At 42.8% G+C, this 19,516-nt stretch overlaps 1 protein-coding gene across 7 annotated transcripts in view; it reads right to left on the bottom strand.

Annotated features, from left to right (window-relative positions):
- The window catches only part of LOC115168486 (dedicator of cytokinesis protein 3), an 84,129-nt gene extending 68,566 nt beyond the window's left edge, over nucleotides 1–15,563 (bottom strand). For all 7 annotated transcript variants that reach the window (XM_029723815.1, XM_029723818.1, XM_029723820.1 and 4 more), the window contains exon 1: nucleotides 15,139–15,563. In XM_029723815.1, the coding sequence (XP_029579675.1) occupies nucleotides 15,139–15,175 (37 nt within the window). In that variant the 5' untranslated portion in view covers nucleotides 15,176–15,563. The remainder of the gene's footprint in view (nucleotides 1–15,138) is intronic.
- Nucleotides 15,564–19,516: the final 3,953 nt, after the last annotated feature.

Genomic DNA, 19,516 nt, shown 5'->3' with positions numbered 1-19,516 from the left:
GTGTGGCCACCATCATTTTCCAGCACTGCCTTAACCCTCTTGGGCATGGAGTTCACCAGAGCTTCACAGGTTGCCACTGGAGTCCTCTTCCACTCCTCCATGATGACATCACAGAGCTGGTGGATGTTAGAGACCTTGCACTCCTCCACCTTCCGTTTGAGGATGCCCCACGGATGCTCAATAGGGTTTAGGTCTGGAGACATGCTTGGCCAGTCCATCACCTTTACCCTCAGCTTCTTTAGCAAGGCAGTGGTCATCTTGGAGGTGTGTTTGGGGTCGTTATCATGTTGGAATACTGCCCTGCGGCCCAGTCTCCGAAGGGAGGGGATCATGCTCTGCTTCAGTATGTCACAGTACATGTTGGCATTCATGGTTCCCTCAATGAACTGAAGCTCCCCAGTGCCGGCAGCACTCATGCAGCCCCAGACCATGACACTCCCACCACCATGCTTGACTGTAGACAAGACATACTTGCCTTTGTACTCCTCACCTGGTTGCCGCCACACACGCTTGACACCATCTGAACCAAATAAGTTTATCTTGGTGTCATCAGACCACAGGACATGGTTCCAGTAATCCATGTCCTTAGTCTGCTTGTCTTCAGCAAACTGTTTGCGGGCTTTATTGTGCATCATCTTTAGAAGAGGCTTCCTTCTGGGACGACAGCCATGCAGACCAATTTGATGCAGTGTGCAGCGTATGGTCTAAGCACTGATAGGCTGACCCCTCACCCCTTCAACCTCTGCAGCAATGCTGGCAGCACTCATACGTCTATTTCCCAAAGACAACCTTTGGATATGAAGCTGAGCACGTGCACTCAACTTCTTTGGTCGACCATGGCGAGGCCTGTTCTGAGTGGAACCTGTCCTGTTAAACCGCTGTATGGTCTTGGCCACCGTGCTGCAGCTCAGTTTCAGGGTCTTGGCAATCTTCTTATAGCCCAGGCCATCTTTATGTAGAGCAACAATTCTTTTTTTCAGATCCTCAGAGAGTTCTTTGCCATGAGGTACCATGTTGAACTTCCAGTGACCAGTCAGTATGAGGGAGTGTGAGAGCGATGACACCAAATTTAACACACCTGCTCCCCATTCACACCTGAGACCTTGTAACACTAACGAGTCACATGACACCGGGGAGGAAAAATGGCTAATTGGGCCCAATTTGGACATTTTCACTTAGGGGTGTACTCACTTTTGTTGCTAGCGGTTTAGACATTAATGGCTGTGTGTTGTGTTATTTTGAGGGGACAGTTATACAAGCTGTACACTCACTACTTTACATTGTAGCAAAGTGTCATTTCTTCAGTGTTGTCACATGAAAAGATATACTCAAATATGTGAGGGGTGTACTCACTTTTGTGAGATACTGTATATATATACACAACTCAGAAAAAAAAAACCATCCCTTTTTCAGGACCGTGTCTTTCAATGATAATTCGTAAAAATCCAAAGAACTTCACAGATCTTCATTGTAAAGGGTTTAAACACTGGTTCCCATGAACCATAAACAATTAATGGAAACAGTCGTTAAGACACTAACAGCTTACAGACGGTAGGCAATTAAGGTCACAGTTATGAAAACTTAGGACACTAAAGAGGCCTTTCTACTGACACTGAAAAACACAAAAAGAAAGATGCCCAGGGTCCCTGCTCAACTGCTTGAACGTGCCTTAGGCATGCTGCAAGGAGGCATGAGGACTGCAGATGTGGCCAGAGCAATACATTGCAATGTCCGTACTGTGAGACGCCTAAGACAGCGCTACAGGGAGACAGGACGGACAGCTGATCGTCCTCGCAGTGGCAGACCACATGCAACAACACCTGCACAGGATCGGTACACCCGAACATCACACCTGCGGGACAGGTACAGGATGGCAACAACAACTGCCCGAGTTACACGAGGAACGCACAATCCCTCCATCAATGCTCAGACTGTCTGCAATAGGCTGAGAGAGGCTGGACTGAGGGCTTGTAGGCCAGTTGTAAGGCAGGTCCTCACCAGACATCACTGGTAAAAAGTGCTCTTCACTGACGAGTCGCGGTTTTGTCTCACCAGGGGTGATGGTCAGATTCACGTTTATCGTCGATGGAATGAGTGTTACACCGAGGCCTGTACTCTGGAACGGGATCAATTTGGAGGTGGAGGGACCGTCATGGTCTGTGGCGGTGTGTCACAGCATCATCGGACTGAGCTTGTTGTCATTGCAGGCAATCTCAACGCTGTGCGTTACAAGGAAGACATCCTCCTCCCTCGTGTGGTACCCTTCCTGCAGGCTCATCCTGACAGTTACTTTTAATTTTGTTCAGGGACACATTATTCCATTTTTGTTAGTGACATGTCTGTGGAACTTGTTCAGTTCATGTCTCAGTTGTTGAATCTTGTTATGTTCATACAAATATTTACACATGTTAAGTTTGCTGAAAATAAACACAGTTGACAGTGAGAGGACGTTTCTTTTTTGCTGAGTTTATTTACAGTATATAGAGTACCAGTCAAAAGTTTGGACACCTACTAATTCAAGGGTTTTTATTTATGTTTACTATTATCTACATTGTAGAATAATAGTGAAGACATCAACACTACGAAATAACACATGGAATCATGTAGTATGCATAAAAGTGCGAAACAAATCAAAACATATTTTAGATTCTTCAAAGTAGCCACCCTTTGCCTTGATGACAGCTTTGCACACTCTTGACATTCTCTCAACCAGCTTCACCTGGAATGCCTTTCCAACAGTCTTGAAGGAGTTCCCACATATGATGAGCACTTGTTGCCTGCTTTTCCTTCACTCTGCTTGCTGGTCAAATAGCCCTTACACAGCCTGGAGGTGTGTTGGGTCATTGTCATGTTGAAAAACAAATGATAGTCCCACTAAGTGCAAACCAGATGTGATGGCGTATCGGTGCAGAATGCTGTGGTAGCCATGCTGGTTAAGCGTGCCTTGAATTCGAAATAAATCACTGACAGTGTCACCAGCAAAGCACCCCTACACCATGACACCTCCTCTTCCTCCATGCTTCATGGTGGGAACCATACATGCGGAGATCATCCGTTCACCTACTCTGCGTCTCACAAAGACATGGCGGTTGGAACCAGAAATCTCAAATTGGGCTCATCAGACCAAAGGACTGATTTCTACCGGTCTAATGTTCATTGCACGTGTTTCTTGGCCCAAGCAAGTCTCTTCTTATTATTGGTGTCCTTTAGTAGTGGTTTCTACGCAGAAATTAAACCATGAAGGCCTGATTCACGCAGTCTCCTCTGAACAGTTGATGTTGAGATGTGTCTGCTACTTGAACTCTGTGAAGCATTTATTTGGGCTGCAATTTCTGAGGCTGGTAACTCAAATGAACTTATCCTCTGCAGCAAAGGTAACTCTGGGCCTTCCTTTCCTATGGTGGTTGTCATGAGAGCCAGTTTCATAATAGCACTTGGAGGTTTTTCTGACTTCACTTGAAGAAACTTTAAGAGTTGGTCTTTTACCAAACAGGGCTATCTTCTGTGTACCATCCCTACCTTGTCACAACACAACTGATTGTCTCAAATGCATTAAGGACAGAAATTCCACAAATTCGCTTTTGATAAGGCACACCTGTTAATTGAAATTCATTCCACCTCATGAAGCTGGTTGAGAGAATGCCAAGAGTGTACAAAACTGCCATCAATGCAAAGGGTGGCTATTTTGAAGAATCTCAAATATAAAATATATTTTGATTTGTTTAACACTTTTTGTGTTATTTTATAGTTTTGATGTCTTCACTACTATTCAACAATGTAGAAAATAGTAAAATAAAGAAAAATCCTTGAATGAGTAGGTGTGTCCAAACTTTTGACTGGTACTGTGTGTGTGTATATATATATATATATATATATATATATATATATATATATATATATATATATATATATATATACACACACTACATTACCTAAAGTATGTGGACACCTGCTCATTGAAAATCTCATTCTAAAATCATGGTCATTAATATGGAGTTGGTCCCCCCTTTGCTGCTGTAACAGCCTCCACTCTTCTGGGAAGGGTTCCACTAGATGTTGGAACATTGCTGCGGGGACTTGCATCAATTCAGCCACAAGAGCATTAGTGAGGTCGGGCACTGACGTTGGGTGATTAGCCCCGCAGTCGGCATTCCAATTCATCCAGAATGTCATTGTATGCTGTAGCGTTAAGATTTCCCTTCACTTGATCTAAGGGGCCTGGCCTGAAGCATGAAAAACAGCCCCAGACCATTATTCATCCTCCACCAAACTTTACAGTTGGCACTATGCATTGGGGCAGGTAGCATTCTACTGGCATCCGCCAAACCCAGATTCGTTTGTCGGACTGCCATAGGGTGAAGGGTGATTCATCACTCCAGAGAACGTGTTTCCACTTCTCCAGAGTCCAATGGCGACGAGCTTTACACCACTCCAGCCGACGCTTGACATTGCACATGGTAATCTTAGGCTTGTATGCAGCTGTTCAGCCATGGAGACCCATTTCATGAAGCTACCAACGAACAGTTATTGTGCTGATGTTGCTTTGCTTCCAGAGGCATGCTTGGAACTCGGTAGTGAGTGTTGCAACCGAGGACAGACCGGGACAGCTCTTGCAAGGCAGAAATTTGACAAACTGACTTGTTGGAAAGGTGGCATCCTATGACGGTGCCAAAGTCACTGAGCTCTTCAGTAAGGCCATTCTTCTGCTATTGTTTGTCTATGGAGATTGCATGGCTGTGTGCTCCATTTTACACACCTGTCAGCAACGGGTGTGGCTGAAATAGCCGAATCCACTAATTTGAAGGGGTGTTCACATACTTTTGTATTTATAGTGTATGTATACAGATTATTATTTAAAAATGTTTGCTAATGTAGATAACCTTAGTTAGAGTTTGTTAGCTGTACCTGCGCCAAAACTCCGGTATTTTCCATCCTATAGCTTGTTCACCATCTTCTTTTTAAATAGTGAGCCAACATGTTTTCAGCACTTGTATTTCCCTGACTGATCAAAACTCTCTCGTTTATCTGCAGAAGACATATAGTGAGCAATATAAAATCGCAATATAGAATCGTGAGAATTGCAATACACATCATATCGGCTCCTTGTATCACATACTGGTAATTTCCAGTTCTACTTCTTTCCTAGCTTGAGAAACCCTTTCCCAGATCCACATTGCTCAGTTAAAAATTACACAAGGGCTTTTTCTGTTTGGCCCAATGAGTCATGTTGTTCAGCATGACCTGAATGAACGCTCACTCACTCAGACACACATTGCATCACTGTTCGCAGGTTCTGCTAAGCTAACCTTGTGCCACAGGAGTGCCCTAGCGCTTCTGTCAGATCTGATTCCAGAACAGCAGCCACAGCTATCTGAGTGAGTATGGCACCCATCTGCAGTGGAGGTCACATGACTAATTGATGATGACCTTGTTACCTTTCATTACTTTTTAGATGACCACAAGGCTGCTCGGCCAACCTGCAGCAGTGGAGAGCATCAATGGTTGTGTCCTCAGGGGGTTAAAACCATGAAGAAATGGTGCTTAGGGTACTCTAATCTCTGTAATCCCCCTCACAATGGAACATTAGCTGTATGTCCTGCATTATGTACTTGCTTATGGCTGTCCATCCACATCATTGTCCAAGATGGCATTGCTCCAAATTGCCATGACTTTCAAGTTTATTGCTGTATTGTGTTGCACTTGAGCCATTACATGTGGAGGTGCAAGGGCAGGCCAATGTCAGAGCCACGAGGGGCAGATGTTTCTGAGGCAGAGTGAGAAGTGGCAGTCATACAGTACAGTATGTGTACAGCTATCTTTACCCCTACCATATAAACAGCTTTCTTTACCCCTACCATATCAACAGCTATCTTTACCCCTAACATATCTTCAGCTTTCTTTACCCCCACCATATCAACAGCTATCTTTACCCCTTACATATCTTCAGCTTTCTTTACCCCCACCATATCAACAGCTATCTTTACCCTTAACTTATCTTCAGCTTTCTTTACCGCTAACATATCAACAGCTATCTTTACCCCTACCAAATCAACAGCTATCTTTACCCCCACCATATCAACAGCTATCTTTACCCCTACCAAATCAACAGCTATCTTTACCCCTACCATATCAACAGCTATCTTTACCCCTACCAAATCAACAGCTATCTTTACCCCCACCATATCAACAGCTATCTTTACCCCCACCATATCAACAGCTATCTTTACCCCTACCATATCAACAGCTATCTTTACCCCCACCATATCAACAGCTATCTTTACCCCTACCATATCAACAGCTATCTTTACCCCTAACATATCAAATCAAATCAAATTATATTTGTCACATGCGTAGAATACAACAGGTGTAGAACTTACTGTAAAATGACCTTACCAACAATGCAGTTTTAAGTAAAATAAGAGTTAAGAAAAATATTTACTAAATAAACTAAAGTAAAAAATAAAATAGCAACAATAAAATAACTGTAACGAGGCTATATACAGGGGGTACCAATACCAAGTCAATGTGCGGGGGTACAGGTTAGTCGAGGTAATTGAGTTAATATGTACATGGTAGGGGTAAAGTGACTATGCATAGATATTAGATAATGAACAGTGAGTAGCAGGAGCGTGAAAAAAAGGGGGGTCAATGCAAATAGTCCGGTAGCCATTTGATTAGCTGTTCAGCAGTCTTATGGCTTATGGCCCACCCGTCTCCCCCGTCTCATCGACGGCCAACCGGCTTATACGGTGAGGTGTCTCCTGAAGGTTCGACCTCAGGGCAGGGGGTTCTAGTACCTGGTTGATTGGGAGGGTTATGACCCGGAGGAGAGGTGCTGGGTCCCCGCCAGGGAGATCCTGGACCCAAGCCTCATTGCGGATTTTCAACACCGACACCCCGGTCAACCAGGTATGCTCCCAGGTGGGACCCCAGGTGGCGCCCCTATGGGGGGATGGGGGAGGGGGGGAGAACACCCTGATCTGCTTCACCTGTCCTTGTGATTGTCTCCACCCCCCTCCAGGTGTCGCCCATCTTACCCATTATCCCCTGTGTATTTATACTTGTGTTCTCTGTCTGTATGTTGCCTGTTTGTCTTGTTTGTCAAGTCAACCAGCGTTTTTGTTATCAGCTCCTGCTTTTTCCAGTCTCTCTTTTTCTCCCCCTCCTGGTTTTGACCCTTGCCTGTTCTGACTCTGAGCCAGCCTGCCTGATCACATTGCCTGCTCCTGACCCTGAGCCTGCCTGCACCTTTGCCCCACCTCTGGATTGTTGACCTCTGCCTATCCTGACCCTGAGCCTGCCTGCCGTCTGGTACCGTTGCCCCACCTCTGGTTCACTGAACCCTGCCTGCCTTGCCCTGTCTGCTGCCTGCCCCTGTTGGAATATTAAACCATTGTCAATTCGACGTGTCTGCATCTGGGTCTTACCTTGATTCCTGATAGGTATAAAGGTCCTGGATGGCAGGAATCTTTGCCCCAGTGAAGTACTGGGCCGTACGCACTACCAGTTGTAGTGCCTTGCGGTCAGAAGCCAACCAGTTGCCATACCAGGCTGTGATAAGACCAGTCAGGATGCTTTTGATGGTACAGCTGTAGAACTTTTGAGGATCTGAGGACCCATGCCACATTTTTTCAGTCTCCTCAGGGGGAATAGATGTTGTCGTGCCCTCTTCACGACTGTTTTGTGTTTTTAGACCATGATAGTTTGTTGTTGATGTGGACACCAAGGAACTTCAAGCTCTCAACCTGCTCTACTACAGCCCCGTCGATGAGAATGGGGGCGTGCTCGGTCCCCTTTTTCCTATAGTTCATGATAATCTCCTTTGTCTTGATCACATTGAGAGAGAGGTTGTTGTCCTGGCACTACACTTCCAGGTCTCTGACCTCCTCCCTATAGGCTGTCTCATCGTTGTCGGTGATCAGGCCTACAGGGTGTACAGGAGGGGACTAAGCACGCACCCCTGGGGGGCCCACATGTTGAGGATCAGCGTGACAAATGTGTTGTTGCCTACCCTTACCAACTGGGGGCCGCCCGTCAGGAAGTCCAGAATCCAGTTGCAGACGAAGGTGTTTAGTCCCAGGGTCCTTAGCTTAGTGATGAGCTTTGAGGGCAGCATGGTGTTGAACGCTGAGCTGTAGTCAATGAATAGCATTCTCATGTAGGTGTTTCTTTTGTCCAGGTGGGAAAGGGCAGTGTTGAGTGCAATAGAGATTCCATCATCTGTGGATCTGTTGGGGCAGTATGCAAATTGGAGTGGGTCTAGGGTTGCTGTGATGATGGTGTTGATGTGAGCCATGACCAGCCTTTCAAAGCACTTCATGGCTACTGACATGAGTGCTACAGGTTGGTAGTCATTTAGGCAGGTTCCCTTGGTGTTCTTGGGCACAGGGACTATGGTGGTCTGCTTGAAACATGTAAGTATTACAGACTCGGCCAGGGACAGGTTGAAAATGTCAGTGAAGACACTTGCCAGTTGGTCAGCGTATGCTCGAAGTACACGTCCTGATAATCCATTTGGTCCTGTGGCCTTGTGAATGTTGACCTGTTTAAAGGTCTTATTCACATTGGCCATGGCAAGCGTAATCACACAGTCGTCCAGAACAGCTGGTGTTCTCATGCATGCTTCAGTGTTGCTTGCCTCGAAGTGCGCATATAAGTAATTTAGCTCATCTGGTAGGCTTGTGTCACTGGGCAGCTCGTGGCTGGGCTTTTCTTTGTAGTCCGTAATAGGTTGCAAGCCCTGCCACATCTGACAAGTGTCAGAGCCCGTGTAGTAGGATTCAGTCTTAGTCCTGTATTTACACCTGGCTATCAGCGGAACCTTGTCTGGCAGCGAAACAATTCATTCAGCTTCGTTTAATGCCTTTTTAAAAAACATAGCTGATATGGCTGACTATATCTCCCCGTCATATTACACTGGAAAGAAAGCTCTGCTGTTGGGACAGCTTTATGTAGGTGTAACAGTGTAGGTTCCGTCCCTCTCTTCGCCCCAACCTGGGCTCGAACCAGGGACCCTTGCACACACCAACAACTGACACCCACGAAGCATCGTTACCCATCGCGCCACAAAAGCCGCGGCCCTTGCAACGCAAGGGGAGCGAGTGACGTCACCGATTGAAACGCTATTAGCGCGCACCACCGCTAACTAACTAGCCATTTCACATCGGTTACATAGGCCCTAAACGTTTGTGCACACCGCTTGTTGCCATTATAGCGCAATGAATTTATTGTTTAGTGTTGTGTAGTGGCTTTGCTGGCATGCATCTAAAAAAAATTTTGGGGAGTTTGCACCACCAAGATTTACATGCTAAAATCACCACTGCCACCGGCCAGTGTTGCACTTCCGCATCTGCGGTGAAAGGTGACAGAGCTAGAGAGGTGTTTGTCAGACCATGAGACATCCCGAAAATCTGTCTTCTCACTAAATGTCTGCAGCGTCCAAACAGTTTGACCTAGAAACTATTATGACTACTCTATGGAAATGTTATCCTTTTCTACGACCCCTACAATTGTCAAGAGACTCGTCGATGTGCCAACTTCTGTTTTGTAGCGTCTGAACCATTTGGGCTACTAATGGGACACCACGGTGGAAAGGGTAGATTCTCCCGAACACAATGGTGTTCTCCTTTTTGCTTTATGACCCACACAATTGTCATAGGAATCCTCTGAAGGTAACCATTACCGGCTTAAAAAAAACAAATGAAAGTATGAAGATAGTTTTGTGCCTACCCCAAAAAAGGGGTAAATGCGTATGTGTAAAAAATAAATATATATATATTTCCTGAGTTAAAAAAAAAACATTTTTTACATCTCCTAGATTTTTGTGAATGAGAATGATTTATTTCAGCTTTTATTTCTTTCATCACATTCCCAGTGGGTCAGAAGTTTACATACACTCAATTGGTAGCATTGCCTTTAAATTGTTTAACTTGGGTCAAACGTTTTGGGTAGCCTTCCACAAGCTTCCCACAATAAGTTGGGGGAATTTTGGCCCATTCCTCCTGACAGAGCTGCTGTAACTGAGTCAGGTTTGTAGGCCTCCTTGCTCACACACGCTTTTTCAATTCTGCCCACAAACTTTCTATTGGATTGAGGTCAGGCCTTTGTGATGGCCACTCCAATACCTTGACTTTGTTGTCCTTAAGCTAATTTGCCACAACTTTGGAAATATGTTTTAGGGTCATTGTTCATTTTTAAGACCCATTTGCGACCTAGCTTTAACTTCCTGACTGATGTCTTGAGATGTTGCTTCAATATATCCACATCGTTTTCCTACCTCATGATGCCATCTATTTTGAGAAGTGCACAAAGCACCCCCACAACATGATGCTGCCACCCCTGTGCTTCACGGTTGGAATGGTGTTCTTCGGCTTGAAAGACTCCCCCTTTAACCTCCAAACATAAAGATGGTCATTATGGCCTAAGAAGTTATATTTTTGTTTCATCAGACCAGAGGACATTTCTCCAAAAATACGATCTTTGTCCCCAAACCGTAGTCTGGCTTTTTTATGCCGGTTTTGGAGCAGACTCTTCTTCCTTGCTGAGCGGCCTTTCAGGTTATGTCAATTTAGAACTAATTTTACTGTGGATATAGATACTTTTTTACCTGTTTCCTCCAGCATCTTCACAAGGTCCTTTGCTGTTGTTCTCGGATTGATTTGCACTTTTCGCACCAAAGAACGTTCATCTCTTGGAGACAGAATGCGTCTCCTTCCTGAGCGGTATGATGGCTGCGTGGTCCCATGGTGTTTATACTTGCATACTATTGTTTGTACAGAGGAACGTGGTACCTTCAGGCGTTTGGAAATTGCTCCCAAGGATGAACCAGACTTGTGGATGTTTACAATTTTTTTCTGAGGACTTGGCTGATTTCCCATGATGTCAAGCAAAGAGGCACTGAGTTTGAAGGTAGACTTGAAATACATCCACAGGTACACCTCCAATTGACTCAAATTATGTCAATTAGCCTATCAGAAGCATCTAAAGCCATGACATAATTTTCTGGAATTTTCTAAGCTGTTTAAAGGCACAGTCAACTTAGTGTATGTAAACCTTCTGAGCCACTGGAATTGTGATACAGTGAATTATAAGTGAAATAATCTGTCTGTAAACAATTGATGGAAAAATTGCTTGTGTCATGCACAAAGTAGAGGTCCTATCCGACTTGCCAAAACTATAGTTTGTTAACAAGATATTTGTGGAGTGGTTGAAAAACGAGTTTTAATGACTCCAACCTAAGTCTATGTAAACTTCCGACTTCAACTGTAATTCCATATTGAAGCCATGCAATTACTTAGAACAATGTGAACTGCTAACATGTTAAACATATTTAGCAAAGATGGGATATGCTTACATTTTGTAATTTTCTTTCTGTAGGCTATTTAAAAAACTAAGCTATAAGGAGTAACATTCGAATTGGAGTTGATGTCAATGCAATACATAACAAAATGGAAATAAACAACTTGAAGCAACCACATATTTAGCCATGGAGCAGGTTCTGATTGGCCAGTGAGGAGTCAAGCCTCGACACACCTACAACTAATTTATTCATCAAAACCCAGCCCTTTCGTGCCACCGCCACCTCTTGCACTCATAATTCCTGCAGTGAAAATAGCAAAAATATTTCTGACACACACCCAGACCTACAGCCTAGTGCCAACGTAAATATTTACCATTGCATTAGGTTTGTTAAAGTAGCCCGTAGACTGTTTAGAGATGCTTCCAATCAAATCTGATATCTCAGTTTCAGTTTGTAGCTTTCAAAATGGGACATTGTTTTAAAAAGGACAGCTTCAAACATCATCCCTCAGCATCAGCCCACCAATCTGAAGAATATGATGTGCCTTTTGATTACTCTCGCAAAATTCAGAGCAGTAAAACAAAATGGACACAGTTGGTCCTTTAACAGTGTGTATGCCTCCGGCTGTGGCCTACATAATCATCTGCATCAGTGCTTATCAATTCAAGTCAAGTGGGCCTACCTACAGGGTTGCACATTTTGTTCTAACCCACCACACCATTAACACGTGACTATCAGTTAATTAGCTGAATCAGGTCTGTGCACTGCCATGTTGTGATAGATCAAACAAACAATGATTTAAAAGTTTAACAGAACATACAAGTCTATGCACGAGGAATACTTTTAACAATTTACACAGAACGTTTCACAAAAACACATTTATTGAAAGAACTATGCAGATGCAAAGTTTGTTAACAGAATTACGGTAAAATTTCCCTCCATTTATGCGACCACGTTTTCCAAAAACTCTGTTAAATATCTGTTCCGAATTAAGATGAAAATATTTCTGCAGAAAGAATGGGGTGTCCGCTATGACATGACACTTTGACTTTGAAAAAAGGGCAGCAGCAGGTGACCCAACTGTGGTTTGTGACTACTATGATTTCCCATCGTAGTCAATTCAATTGCAGTAATTCAGTTACCGATTTGGTAACAGCATTACACATTTAATAATTCATAAACAAAATTGATATCAGTAACACTTTAAATAAATGGTAAGTCTCCCTTTACTTCGACTTACTTCTGTGAACTTTCATTATCCTCCTTATGAGGGAGAGAAATCTGAAAATATTTTAAAGATATGTGGGTTTTTGGTAATGGAATAACAAGGCACAAGGCAATGTTTCTTTAACTTACAGAAGGCAAATAATTTATCCAACATTAATTCTAAGTGTTGATATTAGTTGGCAGGGGTATTTTACTTCAACGTTATTGTGTTTGTAATAACTTTAAAAAAAAACATTCTGGTAGATCCCTTTTCCACTTGTTTGACCAGGAATCAAAGCCATTACATATGCCTACTTTTTTAAGATGGAAAATGGTTGAAAAATATATCTATGCCTTCATTTTCAAAAAATATAGACTCCTTGTTTTCATTGAACTTCACATGTTGGTGATCATGGGCCATTTTATATGGAAATGACCTGGACGCGGTTTCCCAAAAGCTTCGTTAGAACTATAGGATCCTAATGAATACAGCCTTAAAACGCTTTTGTGAAACGGGCTCTGGTTTAAATGCTCTGCCTTCCACATTTCAGCACTTTCAGCACCACGGACAACGACACGCCAGAGGTTGGTTTAAGTGTCATTTTCAGCTCCGTGAACATCGACAAAAAAAAGCATCTGGTTGAACTTGAAGCATCAAGGGTAGGGTACAGTACGCTACGTGCTCTCATCAAACTGTTGCTTCTCTCCTCCTCCAATGTCAAATCAATAGTTTTCAGCCTTTGTTTCCTCTTTGTTGAACACCAATCAATAGTTCTGGAGTCTGGGTATTTTTCGAATCTACAATGTAATACAAACATGCAAAGCCGTGTGTGTGTGCGCGTGCGTGCGTGCATTTTGAGCGAACTGATTCAATATGACTCATTCAAATTGCCAGGAACAGACTTCTCCAATACTACTGATACGATTATCCACTACCTCTAGTGTTACCAGTGGTGGAAAAAGTACACAATTATCATACTTGAGTAAAAGTAAAGATACCTTGATAGAAAATGACTCAAGTAAAAGTCACCCATTAAAATACTACTTGAGTAAAAGTCTAAAAGTATTTGGTTTTAAACATACTTAAGTATCAAAAGTAAATGTAATTGCTAAAATATACCTAAGTATCAGTAAAAGTACAAATAATTTCAATTTGCTTCTATTAAGCAAACCAGACGGCACTAGCGGTTCTGGGGGGGGGGGGGCAGTGCCCCTGTAACAACAATTTTGGACCCCCTTGTGGGCCCCCTAAATGTGGAGTATGAAATCATTTTTACATAACACATTTTTGCTATCGTTCTTTTTTTACATCCGTTATTAGACAGTGGCAACGCGGAACACTAATGATTATGAACATGGTCTTCTGCCTGCTAATGCCTGCAATGCAGTGAAGAAAACGATATGACAACAATAACGTCTAATGTAACTGGCCCCTCTAACAGTACAACTGGCCCCAGCTTGGCCCCCCCAGTTGAAATGGTCTAGAACCGCCACTGCCAGACGGCACCATTTTCTTTTTATTTACAGATAGCCAGGGGTACACTCCAACACTCAGACATAATTAACAAACGCAGCATGTGTTCAGTGAGTCCGCCAGATCAGAGACAGTAGGGATGACCAGGGTTGTTCTCTTGATAAATGTGTGAATTGGACCATTTTCCTGTCCTGCTAAGCATTTAAAATGTAGCGAGTACTTTTGGGTGTCAGGGAAAATGTATGGAGTAAAAACGACATTATTTTATTTAGGAATGTAGTGAAGTAAAAGTACAAGTTGTCCAAAATATAAATAGTAAAGTGCAGATACCCCCCAAAAACCCACTTAAGTAGTACTTTCAAGTATTTTTACTTAAGTACTTTACACCACTACTAGCACTGTCCGAATAAATCGGCCTACATGGACCGAGCATGAAGACGAGGGATGGGTTGGCGTTGGTTGTAGTAGGCTAAGTAGAAACTATTGTAGTAGCGAGGTAGTCGTGGTGCTATGTTATAGATGCCGGACAAGTTGACGGCCTAAGCATAGTCAGACTCTAAAACGTAAGCTACACCTGTTGGCAGAACGCTATCTCATTGCCCCCTCGTGGTTTCCAGTCGAATAGCCTTTTCAGCGATATAGGCTCTGCCGCTCTTCAACACATGGATAGAACACTATGATTGACGCATTTTCAGAACTCTAAAAATGAAATGTAGTCTATGAATGAATGATAAGGATACTGTAGCCTTCTAGGTTATCTGGGTATAGACACTGGTGATACAGTCTAATAGAGGTAGCACATCTAGCCCATAAGAGGGTATAGGCTATCATCCCACGCAATAACCTAGGCTTTGCATTATCTTATTTTTGACCGGTTATCTTCAGCCATTAAGCACAGCTGCTAAACTATATGGTTTGTAAACTATAATTAGTCTCACATGATTTAAAGATATATGAAACATTAATTGAAAGACATTGTGATCGTTAGCTGAGAATATCCTACAGTAGCCTAGCCTATAATAACCTGTATGACCAAACATGATATCATCACAACGCTTCTTCATTAGAAAATAAGCAGCTTTGAATGAGAAAAGTCAATGAAATTGAAAACAAGCAATCAAAAATGACAAATGTCTATATAAATACATAATGGACTCACCAACTCCGATTTTTTCATCTTCTGTTGGTATCCACATTTTGGATTTTTTTGTTATTTTCCCACCAGGAGACCAAGCCTCATTCTGTCGATATCGTGGGAGAATGTATCTAAATGAAAGCTATAAGAATATCCCCGACTCCTTCGATACGAACGGGATAATCTCCATAGAAATCTATAACATAAAAAGGACCACAAATGTCTTAACCCGCGATTTCTTTATCTCCCCGGTCTGCTCTGCTCGCCGTCTCCTAGTCACACACTGATGCAGTCTCTGTGTCCACCTACCCAACACACACGGTAATCTAATCTCTGAACGCTATTATTGCAGCAGCATCTCGATAGGAACGGGAATAGTTTTTTTTAAGGTTTATTTATTTATTTGTCAGTTAGTCATTAGCCAATGCCTCAACTACCAAATCGGATATCGGGTCCCACTCCCGGCGGTAGAGTTGAGTCGTTAGATGATAATTAGCAGTCGTGATATTGTGTGCCGGTCCAAACTGGTCTTGGGGTGCAAGAACAATTCAGAAAACTGCGATATACCGTAAAATGCGCCATCTTCATGGTCATCACGACTCGTTTTGTCAATACCGATGTGTCAAGCATTTGCAAATGTAGATTGGACTGTCGGAGAGTAACTCCATGACAATTGCATCTATCACTAACTGCGCTTTCACGGTCATGGGCTACCTCGGCAGCATCTGATTTCACTGCGCTTAAAATTGAATCTGCTGAACCAAGCTGCATATGCTATTAGACTACATCAGTTACTGGAACCAAGACAGATGTGGTAAGGCTTTCCTAGCCGATAATCACAGAAGAATAGGCCAACCACCATCAGAAAATGGTTGCAGAATCTCTATTGGTCCATTAAACAGTGAACATACTCCTTGGGATATACATTTTGGATTTTGGCCTATGTTTAATTCACATCAACTAATAAAAAATGGAAAAGGTGAACTTGCTCTTAATTACAGTGCTTAGCCTACTCAATAAAACAAAAAAAAGTAGGCTATTCCTCCCATCACATTGGCAATGTCTTCTGGTTTGGAGGGCATAGGCCTAAGTTATGACCAACTGGTAGCCTAGGTTGTATTCAGAAACAACCCCTTGTCAGAGGATATAGTGTGATAGTAACCTGCATGTAACGTTCTCACAGATAAACGCCATACACCATTGTGCACTTAGTGTGGGCTGTTGCAGGTGGGTGTTGAAAATGCTACTGTGCTGTATGCAGGCCTATACTCAAATGGACCCTCTCCCCAGGATGACACCTGCGGTTTTGTCTATTCATCTGCCTGTGTTTTTCTCAGAATCTAAAGACTAGTTCCTTCTTCTGCATTGCTGTACAATGTGATCCTTGTTGCCCTCAATAGCCTCCAACATCTCAGTGGGTTCTTGAATCTAGTCTGCCTCTCTCCAGTGCTTGCTCTTACTGCATCTCTTAGTGGATTCAGAAAGGCAAAGGGTTTAAAGAATGCTGCCTGCTTGCCAGTATTGAAACCCATTAAAAATCAACTCAGACTAATCCTCATGAAATTATATTTCTAGGGAAAACAATCTAATATTCCTGCCTTGAAAACCAACACAGCTACCTGGAGTATTACCTCAGCATCCCGTTGTCCTGGGTGATGGGTCAGAGCATGGTATGATCAGCAGAATGTAGTGCTGTATATTGACAAAAAAATATGTTCCTAATTCATTTGTTTCACTGTAGATAAAGCTGTTTCCTGTGTAAATAAACAGATTTATAGAACGTTATTATCCGATGATTGACCATCTCAGAATGTGTCTTGTAATTACAGATGAATCTTTCTCTGATGTTCAATTCCATAGAGTAACTAGTGTGTTGGATGCTGAGTAGGAGGAAGGGCAGTGTTGTGCAGTGCTATGTCCTCATCACAGAGACTCCATACTGACTCCCATCCGTCCTTCATCTCAAGTGGAACACTGTGGGCGGTGTTTTAATCACATACATAAAACTGGATGAATGTGTGTGCAGGTTTAGCACTACAGCACGGGTCTTAGCTGATAAAAATGTGTAGAAATGAAATGTAAACATCTAGCTTGACATATGATTCCTACACTTATAGACAAAAATGTGAAAATGTCAACATTGCAAATGTGTTTCCTCCACATGTAAATGTGACGAGTTTGCAGCATTTCAAAGATGAAACATTAGGCTGGGTATCAGACAAACAAGACCTGATGAGAAGTTTGATGATATGTGCTCTAGCCTAGTATGCAAAGGCACTATGGAGTTATTTTCCCTGGTTGATCTAGACATTCTTAGGAAAGTGACATCACAACTTAAGGCTTCTGCCTTCTCGATCCTATCCCCACCCCACCACCTTCTTCAAAACAGTTTTTAATTGCATATCTGAAGAGATGCAAGCTATTGTTAATCACTCCCTGTTCACAGGCACTTTCCCCACTGTACGAAACACTGCTATGGTGAAACCCCTTCTGAAGAAAAGTAATCTAGATTCTTCCGTTTTTAGCAATTTTCGACCAATCTCCAAACGTAAGCAACATTCTGGAGAAATTGGTTTTCAAACAGCTAAATGTGTTTTTAAGTGCCAACTGTATTTAAAAAAAAAATCCGATCTGGTTTTCGTGCCCACCACAGCACAGAGACAGCCTTAGATAAATTGGCAAATGATCTTAGAGCCAACACCAAACAGCTCTCTGTCCTCGTGCGCTTGGATTCAAGTGCTGCATTCGACAATGATGTCCTTCTGGACAGACTGGAGAGGTGGTTTGGCCTCTCCGGTCTAGTTCTAAATTGGTTTAGGACCTATTTAACCGGTTGGGAGTTTTTTGTCACCCTTAGTGAACATAACAGAGAAAATACAAGTGGCATTCCACAAGGTTAAATTTTGGGTCCGGTACTGTTCAGTTTATATATGTTACCCCTTGGCAGCGTTATCAGAAGGCACAGCATTGATTTTCACTGCTACACAGACGATACACAACTTTGCATTTCCATGTCACCAGAGGATTTTAGCTCCACGGATAAATTATTAAACTGTATTGGTGATTCAAATACTTGGATGGCTCAACACTTTCTCCAGCTAAATCACGGGCAATAAAGATAAAACACCAGGTAAAAAACCTCAGTGTTATTTTAGATTCTGAACTCAATTTTGAATCCCACATTAGTAATGTGACCAAAATAACTTTTTACCACCTGAGGAACATTGCCAAGGTGTGGCTGTTTCTCTCTAAGGCTGATACAGAGAGACTCATCCATGCTTTTATGGACACTGTCCTGTCTGGTCTACCCAAGAAAGCCATTGGTCAACTGCAAAACATACAGAATGCTGCCGCACGAGGACTGACCAAGAACAGATGGAGGGCACACATTACACATGTTTTAAGGTCTGCACTGGCTGCCTGTGAGTTTTAGAATTAATTTTAAGATTCTTCTATTGTTTTTTAAATCAATCCACGATTCTTCACTACAATACATGTCAGGCATGCTTTTAACTTATGTACCCAGTAGTTCCCTCAGGTCCTCTGGCACTGCCCTTTAACTTCAGTTATGATGCCCCCAGCCTCTGCCAGAGAACCTGAGGGGGGCCGAAACTGTGGACATATTTAAGAGATCTTAAAACATATTTTTAGCTTTGTTTTTCTTAGGTAGCTTTTTAGTCTTTCAGTTTCATTTGTTATTCTTAGTTTTTTTTAATGAGTTTTTGCCTAGTAACAGGTGCAAGGGAATAAACTCAATAAAAATTAACTTCATTCAATGTAAAAGTATTTACCAAACTCAGAAAGGTGATATTCTGGCTCTACATCTGATGAACGTCTTGCTTGAAAGATGTTTTACAGATGTTATTGTATAGTTTAATACTGTTTCCCCTGATACGTTTGGCTGAGGGAATGTTTATCACTCTGTATACCAGAGGGTTGTGTGGATCACTGGTCTATGGGCACTGGGAATGCCTACCACAGCAAGAGATGATATCAGTTTCAACACCCTCCATTCCAGCATACCACGGAAGCCAGAGGAGGAGGTAGTAAGAACCATGCAGTGCTTCCTCATCAATCATTTACCTACAGCCACTCCAACTCTCCATCTCTCTCTCTCACACACACACACACACACACACACACACACACACACACACACACACACACACACACACACACACACAAACAGCAGCTCTCTCTCACACACACAAATACACGGTTCAGCTCTCGCTCTCCATCTCTCTTTCATACACATGCAACACACACTCCTTCAAGTCATGCTTTGCCCTCCAGTTTAAAATGTCTCTCACTCAAACACAGCACAGCTGGGGTGCAACTTTCACTGGGGACGGAATGGCATTCCGAAATGGCATTTTTGTCCCCCCCGTTTTATCATTGGAAT

This window comes from Salmo trutta, chromosome 30 (assembly GCF_901001165.1).
Source record: "Salmo trutta chromosome 30, fSalTru1.1, whole genome shotgun sequence".
NCBI classification, from domain to species: Eukaryota; Metazoa; Chordata; class Actinopteri; order Salmoniformes; family Salmonidae; genus Salmo; species Salmo trutta.
This window is presented reverse-complemented; position numbering and strand designations above follow the sequence as displayed.